At 44.7% G+C, this 13164-nt stretch overlaps 1 protein-coding gene across 2 annotated transcripts in view; it reads left to right on the plus strand.

Annotated features, from left to right (window-relative positions):
* The window catches only part of CSK (C-terminal Src kinase), a 112034-nt gene that overhangs the window by 73806 nt on the left and 25064 nt on the right, over nucleotides 1-13164 (plus strand). For both annotated transcript variants that reach the window (XM_068108651.2, XM_068108652.2), the window contains 3 exons: nucleotides 233-452; nucleotides 2424-2517; nucleotides 4595-4660. In XM_068108651.2, coding sequence (XP_067964752.1) covers nucleotides 233-452; nucleotides 2424-2517; nucleotides 4595-4660 — 380 coding nt within the window. The remainder of the gene's footprint in view (nucleotides 1-232; nucleotides 453-2423; nucleotides 2518-4594; nucleotides 4661-13164) is intronic.

The raw sequence follows: 13164 nt of genomic DNA on the forward strand, positions 1-13164 counted from the left end.
GTGTGTTGGGCTTGTCTTGCAGGCCATTGTTGACATATTAATTGTCAATTTTTGAGACGTTCTCTATAATGATTGAAGCATTCTTTGTTTTGAGAGTTTATTTTGCTTTTACTTGTAATTTTAGGTATGATCACATAAACTTTCAACTTTTTAGAATACCACATTACAAAGTTGTAATCTCCATCTATTTTGCATTCTAACCCCACCCCCAACTTCCCACTCAACCCTAAAGTTGGTTTCACGGCAAGATATCACGTGAACAGGCCGAGAATCTGCTGGTCCCTGCAGAGACTGGCTTGTTCTTGGTGCGGGAAAGCACCAACTACCCAGGGGACTATACTCTGTGCGTGTGCGCTGCTGGAAAGGTGGAGCACTACCGTATAATCAATTGTCCCCCACGCCTTACAATCGATGAGGAAAGTTACTTCGAAAACTTAATCAAGCTCGTCGAGGTTTGTGGGAATTAGTTTGTCGTAATGTGAACATTACAAAAGGATTTTCTCCATTTTATTTCAATTGGTCAATTTAGTTTGCTTTGCATTATGAATTTGGAACATGAATATTTTGTTGTTGTTACGTCTTGATGAATGAACAGATGCTTCGTACTACAGAACATTAAAATACAAGAAAACAAACATGATATAATACGATTATGGGACTAATGGTACATCAGAACTTTAAAATACACAAGCTTTGGTTATTCTTATGATGTCGTGTTTGTTTTCTTGTATTTTAAACATCTTTTTGAATTGCTTGTGAATCAGGTGGCTGTTATTTTCTTTCCTTTTCAACATTGTACTTCAGCTATACGAACATAATCGTTTTCCTTAACGGCATCAATTACTGATCCGCTAAGCTTTTCCAACACTCTATGGTGTTTGTCATCTTGGTTTGTTGCTAGGTTTAATCATAACATTGTTATGTCTGACGGGTAGTGATATGTAGAGCAGATATAGCTGCGTAGGAAACATGCTTCGAGGTGTCGCGGTAAGGAAAACTACCCTGTAATTTCATGTGTCGGCGTTTTGTCGGTTAAGATGTACAATTGTGAATCTACCAGGAGGTTCGAGTGATTAGTGTCGGGATTAAGGAATCGGAGTCGGGACATGAGGCAGGCCCCTTGTATGTCTCACCTGGTTAGCCAAACCTTTGTCCCTTTTGGCACTGCACACCACATAGACATTCCGACAGATCCTTAGTGCAACACTAAATAACGCCCTCCCCCTGACATGACTTAGGAAGAAACCAGGCCAGGACACCGCCACATGGCCGCCGCCACTTACACCTCCGACAGGCCTATCCACCTCGAATAGCATGCGCTATGACACCAGGAGCGGGCGTGGGAGTGACGCAGTGGGCGTGCACCTGGACGAGCCAGCGAGTCGGTGGAGGAGACCGATTGGTTGGCAGTGTGCCAAGGCTGACGTCACGAAGAAGGACATTAACGAGGGCCGAACGCCATTTCGGGCAGTTGAGAGGGCAGTTCGTTTGGGCAGCAGAGTTGGACTTTTCGTGCGCAGAGTTGAGTCCCGGTGCAAGTCAAGTTGGGAAAGCAGTTGCATTCCTGAGACGAGTTGAGAGGAGAGACGAGTTGGAGTTGAGTGGAGAGTTCGCTGGAGTGCATGCAGTTTGTTCAGAGCAGTTGCTTCTGGCAGTGGTTTGAGAGACGCAGAAAAGTGACTCGCTATTGCAGCTCTTTTTCGTCTTGCGCAGCCCGAGTTGGGCTGAGGTGTAGCCTGAGTGGAGCTCGCTGTCCTGCTGTGGGACCTCGTGGTGCTTGGGGCGGTGCTGGTGCTTGGAGCAGTGCTCGGTGCTTTGGAGCTTGGTGCACGGACCTCGTGGGAGCGGCGAGAGGCTTGGAGTGGGACCGTGTTACACTAGAAGATGACGAGACCAGATAAGACCGAGCTCCGCGTTCACAATAACATAACGAACGTGTTTCTTTCATATTTCATCCCCCTGTTCGTGTTTGAGGTCTGGTGTGCGGGATCCCGACTTAGGCATTAGATTTACCAGCGCGTGCTTTTCCTGTCTCTCCCTTTATTTAATAAACCCTTGCATTATTTTTGTACATATACCTGAATGCAGTTTTCTGGGTGATTGATTTAAACAGGTACGGCTGCAGGGCTCTCGCCGCGCCCCTCCATCCCGCGCGCTTGGGGTAACTTTTGGTTTTGGAATCCGCCATTGAGTTCTCGCCTCAGGGGTTAAAGCCTTCGCGATCGGCATCCGTGACAGCCTGATATTAATTAAAGGCGGTTGCGCGACAATATGCTTGTTTATTGTCGCTTTTGTTCCATTTTCTCATCGTGTCTCAAAGGGTGAACTTTATTGAGACATCGTCTTTCATTCATGCTGCCTTTGTAATTTGATATTAACCACAATATTGTTGTGCCATACTTCTTTGTTTCTTTTTTTCGTAGCACTACAGTCAGGATGAAGATGGTCTCTGCACACGGTTATCCAAGCCAAAGTCAATAGAAGGTGTTTTGGCCGCTCAGGACGTGTTTGCCAGAGGTATTGATATATTCCAAATGATCAATTGGCCAATTTGGTTTGCCTTCTGTCTTCTTGAATTATTGCCTTGTGCCTTTTTAGTCTGCCGAGCGAAGGGAGGACCTACATAAAACAGACTTTTTGTAATGCCGGCCGCATTTTTTGATTGATCGAATCACTCCGTAACTTTGTTTAAAAAAAAAAGTCTCCATGGGTCGGTTCTTCTATTTTGAAAATTTATTGTCGAACGCGTAAAGTGGTTGCGGAGAAAACAAATTTTAGAATTGAATAAAGGTTAAAAAAAAGGGATGGCTGTGAAAAAAAAGTGAGGGCCTCGGCCGACAGTCCACTGGTCAAGGATGGTTGTGGGCGCCTATTACTATTTTTTTTTTTTCCTTTGCAATGACTTGTTCAATGTAATCTTTCATATTCAGAATTGTAATTGTGTGCACGGTTCTTACTTGGTGGTGTTTGGAATAAAAATCGATCAGTCAGGTCTGCTAACAGATTATCCGCCTGTCTTTATGCCTCTGCGGATGAAGTCGCTGGAGGCATGTTTTCGGGTTGCCCATCCGGCTGTCTATTCGCCCGGCTAAGAGTCCTCGATTGGTTTTCGTTACCATGATAACTTAAGAACAGCGGAAGGGATCCATGTCAAACTTGGTACAAGTATGTATAATGATGCAGCGATGAACTGATTAGATTTTGGCACCAAGAGGTCAGAGGTTAGGCCAGGTATAAATGTGATACTTGAGAACAGTTGAAGGGATGTAAATCAAACTTGGTAAAAGTATGTATAATGATGTAATAATGTGGGCTGAGGCATATCGGTCGACATCGCAACGTCAAATTATGATTGTTTTATGTCCAATTATGAATTTGATTCTCATTGGGGTAAATTATTTTCAACTGAAACTTCTGTTTTGATGCAGCCAATCTGTTTATATATAGACATTAAAAATGCCATTGCATTTTACAGTATGGTTAGTCATTGTGTTGGTACTGCAGGGAAAGTCCTTGGTTTCGGTTAGCTGTGTCATTCGCCCTATCTGCAGTAAATTAATGCCAATGTATAGCACGGTCACGATGGGCCGAGCTATATTTACGTTTGCCCCAATTACCTTGACTTATTAGGTTATATCTCCGCAATAACCTCATAGAATGGGTCCTGGTGGCCATCTGTATGTCTGTATGTATGTCTGTTAATATTTGACGAAACATCTTACAAAAGCTACCTGACCGATTTTTATGGACCAAATTTTTTACAAGGCATCAGGACAGTAAGATCTTACGTGGTTGTAGTCCCCATCCAATTCCACCCATTTGTAGGAGGTAAAAGGCCCAAATATTGGTGTTTCATTCAAAAATCTTCTCAGAAACTGACCACCGGATCCAGACCAAATTGGCCATGCAGCATCATGACCATGCCCTAACCTTAAGTTGTGCTCCTCAAGGCCATATCTCCAAAGGGGCCATGGGCTGCCTCCCCTAATCCATCGTATTCACGAAAACACATTGTCCTCTCAAATACATAACCAATAAGGACCAAATTTAGGGCGATAAATCAAAACGTTAAGAAATCATGGGGTTGTGCTCCCCATCCGGATCTGCCTCTATAAGAGGCTGAAAAGGGGCTGTTTTGCCTTCAGGTAATTTCTTTTAAAACCTTAACAGTGGGGAAATAATCGTCGGTCCCGACAGGGCTATTTATTTATATTTGTTTTCTTTTTCTGCTAATTTCTTAACTGGCTTATCTCTGTTTGAACTCAAAGTTGTCATTTGTTGTTATAATTGTTCTCTTTTTATCAAGGAACCAAAAGCGTCATTTTATTCGTTCAGATGTGAGTTCCATGTTAAACATGAAAGTCTACAATTTGCATATCATAATGTAAGGCACTTGGATGTTGGTCATGCCATCTAGTGTAAAGCAGATGCTCATGAATTAAATGTTTCTGGTGGTGAGTATATGAGAAGAATTTTTGATGGGCATGGCTGGTTAGTTGGTTGCTTATGAAGATTTATTTTCCCTCAACAACACTTACTTACACGACCTCGACTTTTTTCCCCTTATCTCTCCTTCCCCTTCCCTCATTTGTAGCTGGCTGGCTCATCAACCAGTCAGAGTTGGATCTTGGAGCAGTTATCGGCAAAGGAGAATTTGGAGGTAAGAGACTTTTATTGAGTATGCAGACTTGTGTACCATTGACATGAAAAAAATAAAAGCTTAGTTTCTTCCAAACATTAGTAAACCGAGGTTAAAATAGTGTGTTTATAGCAAAACTGTCATTATTTCGGTTATTAAGATATAGGCATGACATGGGTCGCCTGCACCATGATCCTTTGTCCCATGAAATGGCCAAACGGTTTTTAATTACTTACTGCATTCACTTGAATTAATCTACTCTTTACCATTCCCCATGGTTGCTCAAATAACCTGAAGTTGATGGCACACGCACATGAGGCAGGTGGATCGAACACGTTTCCTACCTTTTAAAAAGCTTTATCAAGAATATGAGGAAAAAGGTGGACGGGACAAGCGGTTCAGAACAAACCATGCAAATCAAAAGACACAGAGGAAAAAGGGAACGTGCAAACTTGTATACAATTGTGAAATAAAGAGCAAATTAGAACCTACACTAGGCACCACATATTGCACGTGCAAAAACGTTAAAATTACTGGCAAGGACTTTCATTTGGCAATGCGTGGTGTGGAAGACTATTTTGCCACTTGAAAATGGTGTCCACGTTTCAGAGAACCGTCCACCCTGAGCAACAACGAAACAGACTGCCAGAGACAAAGTGAGCCAACGTCATCAAAGTAAGCCCAAGACAAGCTAGCCTCGGGGAGCACCAGCAACAATGAGGACCGCAAAACGTGCACCCTGAACCAGCCCTCGTGACCCCCTCTGTCCTTTCCACCACACTTCTTCACACGAGTCCTCCTGGTCTGCTCTCCGTGCTCTCAAGTTTTCATCTTCACCCTCGAGTCCTCCTGCACTCCGGGAGCTCTGGTGTGACTTCTCTTTCTCGGTGCTTTTTCTCGTTCTTCTGGACAGTCATCCTCCAGCCCCCCCCTCTCCCCCTCTCCCCTACACCCCGCTCCCCTTGAGGTGACCCCAATAAAAATAAATGTTTTCCTGCCACTGTGACCTACAGCACATTATGCCACCATGGCTTGCATACATTGTCCAGAGAGATCATGATCAGCCTTTTTGAAGTGTATACCTCTGTGATGGGAAGTCCTCAACTGGCCCTGCCCGTAAACAAAAGGTGTTTACGCATACAATATTATCTTGACTATTCTGAATAAAAATTGCATACGCTGCCTCAGCATCACGTGTAACAAAACAACTTGTTCTGGCAGGTCTCTGTTACATGGCAATGTAACTTATTCAAAATGCACGGACCATGTTACACTTATCACAGGCTAGCTATGGATCCTCCTTCCCCTCCTGCACTCACCCTCATTCCATGTAACACAACTGAATATTAGTAAGTGCAGAATAAAGTTTTATACAAGGGGGTTAGGCTCGGTGTGAAGCTGAAAGGCGGCAGTCGGCATACAAACTACTGAAGCGGTGTGGGGAGGGTGGATATGCACAAAGAGGATAAAGTTCAAAAGAATGCACTGCAGAGGAACAGGATTTTTTTTTTTTAACAGAATCGAGGCTCGTGTAAGAGCTAACACATTGAACATGAAAACATGCACAGACACATAAAACACACAATGAAGGGAGCGGGAGACAAGAGGGGGGATAGAGGGGAAAGCACACAAGCACAACAACAGTGGCGAACAAGGACGTAGGTAGATCTGTGGAAGGGGGAGGGCTGGAGAGGAGGGAGGGGTACACGATATAAAGCAAATGAACACAACTAGAAATTTCACAACTCGGAATTTCAGGAAAGAAGTTGGTAATTGAAAGAGGCGGATTTGGGGGGTTTTAACGGGGGTAGAAAAGATCCATGTTTTGGATGGGGGAAGACGAGATGGTGGTGAACAGCTGATTTAAAGACCTGGAGGGAGGAGAGGGATTGAAGAGAGTGGGAGTTTGTTCCAGAGGTGGGAGAAAAGAGGAATAAAAGGGTGAAGGTGAGCAGAGAGTCTCGATTTTGGCGTTTTGAACAGAAGAGGGTTGCTGGCAGAACTTGTTCGTCCTGAAGGAATATTTGGGGGATAGAGCACAGGCAGAGCTGGGGGTGCAAGCCCGGAGAGATGTCGGTAGAAGATAGAAAGACCCACAACCTGAGGATGCCCAGTCGGCGACTGGCTTTGGAGGCCACCTTGGAAATGCGGTTTTCCCAGGAAAGATCTTGGCAGATAGTGAGACCCAAAAGCTTGAGTGACAGAACTTCTTCAAGAGGATTGTGAGTGACAGAACTTCTTCAAGAGGATTGTTCAGAAAGTAGATGGGAGGGTTGTCCAGCCGGTTTTTTTCGGAGAGACAAAGTTAGAGTGTGAGATTTGTCAGGATTGAAAGACATGTTCCACTTGTTTTACCAGTTTGTGATTTTGTCCAGGTCTGCAGAGAGTGAGGAGGCTGCAAACTGCCAATCTGAGGGTTGAGATATGGAGTGGCAGAGAGTGGAGTCATCAGCAAAGAGATAGAGAGGATTTTCTAGAGAGTTGGAGAGATCGTTCATGAAGACCAGAGAAAGCACAGGGCCCAGAACACTGCCTTGGGGAACTCCAGTCTCAACAGGAAGGGGAGTTGAGAGAACCCCATTCAGGGCCACACGTTGACTGCGACCGGTGAGAAAGTCCGCAAGACATGCGTGTAGGTTTCCGTGGATACCATAAGAGGAGAGTTTGGTGAGCAGGGTGGGGTGCCAGACTGTATCGAAGGCACATGATGGAAATGTGCTTTGAAATGGAAAATCATACTGTGTGTGAAACATATTGTGGATATGCATGGGTGAGTGCATGATATAGTGATGTGCAGTACATTTGAAAGTGAGGACGAGACAATGGATAAGGAGCAATTCCTCAATCTGGAGAATGAGGGGTTGAATTAATGCAGGTAATCAACAAGCCCCGTGGTCTTTCCCAACCCAAGCCTTAAGGGAATGATCATGGGAAAGGACGTCATCAAGGGTCATCCACTGTTTCCACTTCGAGAGGAAATTGGAGAACCACTTGGATTGGGTGCCCTGAATCAACGTTGCCAGATTCCAAAATGCTTGTGACACCAGGCAGTCATCAACATTTCACATGGAGCGTGAGGCATGGGAAGGGAGAGGTATCAAACACATGGACACTGCTAGGATTTCCAGGAAAGAAGTCGGTATTTCGAAAAAGTGGATCTGGGGTGAATTAACGGGGGTAGAAATTATCAAGGTTTTGGATGGCGGAAGATAAGAGATGGTGGTTAACGGCTGTTTTAAAGACTTGGAGGGAGGAGTGGGATTGAAGAAAGTGGAGGAGTTTGTTCCAGAGGCGGGAGAAAAGATAAATGTGAGAGTGGAGGTGATTAGTGAGTCTTGATTTTGGAAATTTCCTCTGGTGGAAACGTTGTGGCCTGACAGACTGGATTCGACAGCTTTGCCTAGAATCTTTGTTGGCCAGGCTAAGTTGGCTAACATTAATTAAAGTTTATATTTTCTTACACTTTCAGAGAAACACAATTATATTATTTGTTTATTTATTTTTGTGTGTACGAAGACAGATTTCACCAGATTTTGTCTGGTACAGTTCATCCCTTTTTCCATCAGGAGCTCTGAAATTTCACCACATTTCCCAAATCTGCTGGTGAATTTCACCATCTGGCAATGCTCCGTTGAAATCTCTGAATACCAATTGAAGACCACAAAAGAAATCGAGGGTAAATGCCAGTATTTAAGGCTGAAGAGACATCCATAGAGATGAACCTATCCACCCACTTCTGTCAGGAGGAGCATGTCCATTGTCCAATCTTCAGTGGCCAGGTCGGAAGACAAACTGGTTGTCAAAAATTTGTAAGTTTGAGAAGTTGTAACATCTCAGGTCTGCTGTGTAATACAAACAACACAACAACATGCATTTTCCCTGCTAGAGCGGGGGTTAGCCTTGCGGTCCCCATGACGGCATGACAATCTTCTCCATTTTGCCCTATTTTCTGCATCTCTCCTTGTTATCCCCCTTGCCCGCATTTCTTCTTCCACCATCTTCAGCCAAGTCTTTCTCGGTCTTCCCCGTCCACTACTTCCTTCCACATTCATTTCCATCACTCTTCTCAACCAGTCACTTTCATCCTTCCTCAACACATGACCAAACCATCTCAATCTGTTCCTCTTCACAGCATCAATCACAGGCTCTATTCCCATCATCTTTCACAATTCATCATTTGTCTTTCTCTCTCTCAACAATACTCAGCACATCCACCGAACCATTCGCATTTCCACCCTTTCCAGCCTTCGTTGCTGCTCTACATTCATGACCCATGTCTCGCTCCCATAAATCATAACACTTCTCACACATGCAGCATACATCTTTCCCTTCAGCTTCAACGACACTCCCCTCCTGATCAGCACGCCACTCAGTTCCCGAAACTTCTTCCATGCACATCTCACTCTTGCAACCGTTGCCGAGTCTGATCCACCTTCTCCATTCAGCATGTCTCCGAGGTAGCAAAATGTTTTCACACCTTCCAGCTTCACGCCGTCTCCAAGATCCAACTCAACATTTCCTCCATCTGCAGCTCCCTCTGTGCACACCTTACATTTGAATGTAGCTGCCACACTGGTTATTGACCCTCCTCTCAGACCACTACATTTTTGATGAACCCACTCAGCGCACATTGTGCATTGAATGGAGTTCACTCCGACACCCTTCCTGCACACAGCACATGGCCACTTCGCAGTTCTTTCCACCTCACCACATGCGCTACCACTTGCCATCACCTTCGTCTTTCCTATATTCACCTTCAGACCTTTTGTCTCCATATATTCCTTCCACTTGTTCATCTTTTCCTTCAGTCCATCCATACTTTCCGCAATCAACACCAGATCATCTGCATACAACAACTCCCACGGTAAACCCTCCTTTACGTTCTGAGCCAGCACCTCCATCACAACCACAAATAGTAGTGGACTTAGTACCGACCCCTGATGCACTCCCACCTTCACCTCAAACTCACCACTGTTCCCGTCCTTCGTCCTTACAGCTGTGCTCGCTCTTTTGTGCATTGCCATCACGACGCTGATCAACCATTCCTCCACTTCTAACTTCCTCAATGCCCATGTCAATACTTCGTGTGGAACCCGATCGAATGCTTTCTCCAGATCAACAAACCCAAGAAACAACTTCTTCCTCTTCTCCATGTACTTCTCCTGCAACTGCCTGACAATAAAGAGCGCGTCTGTCGTACCTCTTCCTGGCATAAATCGAAACTGCATTTCGTCGATCTTCACCTTCTTCCTCATCCTCCTCTCCAACACCGTTTCCATTACCTTCATTCCATGCTCCAATAACTTTATCGCTCGGTACGAGCCACACTCCAGAGGGTCACCTTTCCCCTTGTATGGAGGGACGAGGGTACTCACTTCCCAATCCACTGGAATGCGGCCTTCTTTCACCACCAGATTACAGATCTCTGTCATTCTCTTCACACCCCAACTTCCTGCTGCCTTCAACATATCTCCCACAACTCCGGTTGGCCCTCCCGCTTTTCTACTCTTCATTACTTTTATCGCTTCCTCAACTTCCTTCTCAGTTATCTTCTCTGCCGGTCCTAAAACTAGGTTACTCTCTATGTTGCCATCCCATTCATTCTCTGTATTCAACAGCATTTCCATATATCTTTTCCATCTTCCTTTAATTCTATCTGGGTCCACAACGATTTGTCCCACTTCATCCTTCAAGCAACTCACCCCCATCACATCACACCTCTTTCGCTATCTGCTTTGCAATCCTGAATACCGCTCTCTGACCCTCTTCCGAATCCAAGCGTTCTCCAAACATTTTCCCACATGCCTCCTGCGCCTTTGCTACCTCTTTCTTTGCAGCCTTCTTGGCTGCCTTATAACTTTCGTGCTCTGCTTTTTCTGCTCCCTTACCCTTCGCCTTCTGCCACTCCTTGAACTTCTTCCTCTTCTCGTCAATCCTCTTTCCAACTTCATCATCCCACCACCATGTTTTCGAGTGCCTCGGTGGACCTTTTGTCCATCCACATACCTCACCAACGGCTCCCAACAGACTATCTTTCATTGACATCCAACCACGTTCAAGCTCACCCACATCATCCTCTACCCTACTCAGCCTCTCTTTTAATGCCTCCCTTACTGTCACCTCTTTCAACCTCCGCACCTTCATTCTCGGTTGGTACTTCACCCGCAGAGCTCTCCACGCACCTTTCACCCTTATGTCGCAGACAACCAAGTGGTGCTGTGAAACAGCCTCCTGTGAAATAGGATCACCTTTGTGTCCCGGAGGTGCGCCCTATCTCACCTATGCACCATCAGGTAGTCAACGGTTGTCGTCGACCCACCTGACGTGTATGTAACAAGCTTATTATCCCCTTTCTCCGACTGAGTATTACAAATCAACAAATCAGCTCCATCAGCAAACTCCAAAATCCTTTCACCTTCTCTATTTATCACACCATATCCGTAACCCCCATGAACTCCCTCAAAACCATCCATACTCCTTCCCACATGTCCATTTAGGTCTCCTACCACAACAACTTCCTCATCTTTCACGTTTTCCATCAGCTTCTCTATCGCACACCAGAACTTGTCCTTCTCTTCATCGCTCCGACTAACCTGCGGAGCATATCCCCGAGATGACGTTCACCAAGAGCTTTCCAATCGTCATTTTCACCATCATCAACCTATCACTCACTCTATTCACACTCACCACACTGTCTACAAACTCCTCAGAAAACAGGACACCAACACCATTCACACCCTCCAGGCACCCTTGCCACATAAACTTGTATTTCTGTCCCTGCCTACCCTTCACCATTCTCACACCACTTCCCTTCCATCTCGTCTCCTGCACACAACATAAATCCACTCTTTTTCTGACCAATACTTCCACCACTTCACCTGATCTCCCTGTCATTGTCCCTACATTCCATGTCCCAAACCTCAGAAACCGATCTCCACTTCTGGCTGTACCCTGCCTATATGTAGTGGTAATTGTCATGGTTCTCTTTTTGGGGCAATGTTTTTATGGCTGGATGCCCTTCCTGACGCCAACCCTCTTAGTCGCCTCTTACGACACGCAGGGATACGGTGTACCTATTCTAACCAGGGTACGCCCCGGGCTGCTGTGTAATGATTGACTCAATTACATTGCTTATGATAAGTTATCAAAGGCTGTTGGGCGTGCAGTTGAGGGGGTCCATTTTAGAACCTTTTCATGCATCGGACTTTCCAGGATCGAGGAAGTTGCCCATCCAATAATAACTTATAAAAATAGGAGAGAGGGTTTGATCAGACCAGACTTAAAGCACTTATGTAATCAGGAGTCATTGCAGAAGAGTTGTGTAAGGCTGAACAAGGAACCTCTCCACTATGGCAGGGGAAATGTTTATGTGCTTTGGCGACCATTCTCTAAGGGTGGAAAAGATCATTTGGAAAAAATAAATAAAAATGAAAGGGTGTTAGAGCAGAGTGTAGTTTATACTGATGAGAACAAAGACGAACAGCAACATAAGCGTTTATACAAAACACCAACTAGAATGGCACTCGGTAGAACACATACCTCTGGCAGGCTGAACATTTTGTTTTGTATCCCACTGATGGGCCGGAACTGGATTCGGACATCAACCAAAATCTAATTGGCTTGTTCTTGTCACCTAACCAACTCATCGCCCAAGTTTAGTCATAACTCGTCCACAACTTTTAAAAATACCACGTTATATATCGCTTTTCGCCTGATCTCTCAATGGTGAAGAATCACTTAAAAAATTAAATAATTATCGTATCCGAATCCATATTCACGTATTCACCAAAATTGAATCGATTCGGTCTTGTCACATACCCAATCTCTCCACCAAGTTATTTTTTTTTTTTTGTTGTTGTTGTTGTTGTTGTTGTTGTTGTTGTTGTTGTTGTTGTTGTTGTTGTTTGTTGTATACTGAATCGAGGCTCGTGAAAGAGCTAACATTTACTTCACAACCAAATCAACCAGACAAACAAAATATATAAAAAGAGGGAGCGGAAAACAAGATGGGGAGAGAAAGGGAAGCACACAAACACAACATTTGAGAGCAGGGAGATGTGTGGAAGGGAGAGGGCTGGGGGATTCGTCTAAATCAGTCCATAACTTTCTGAGATATCCTGCTATAGAAAATTTTTGGCCCTGTCTCACAATGGTGAAGAATCACTTAAAAATTCTACTGGCCGAATCCAGATCTTCACCAAAATCGAATCATTTCCTCCTCCTCACATACACGACCTCGGCCAAATTTCGTCAAAATCCGTCCACAACTTTTTGAGATAATTTTTTCCACAGACAGACAGGGGTGAAAACATAAACCTCCATCCACCTTCTGTGGCGGAGGTAAAAATGTAACTCTTGAATGGTGCAAGCGACAACAGAACGAAAAAAAAATCCGGATGGTATCCTTATCTTTGGTGGTATAGATGAGTTGCATTGCAGAGCCACATGTTCTCTGACGATGACCCGGAAGTCAATTTTGCAGAACCACGTGGGATAGATAAGTTTGACATTCCAACATCAACTGA

Source organism: Myxine glutinosa, unplaced genomic scaffold (assembly GCF_964187855.1).
Source record: "Myxine glutinosa unplaced genomic scaffold, kmMyxGlut1.1 SCAFFOLD_406, whole genome shotgun sequence".
Classification (NCBI taxonomy): domain Eukaryota; kingdom Metazoa; phylum Chordata; class Myxini; order Myxiniformes; family Myxinidae; genus Myxine; species Myxine glutinosa.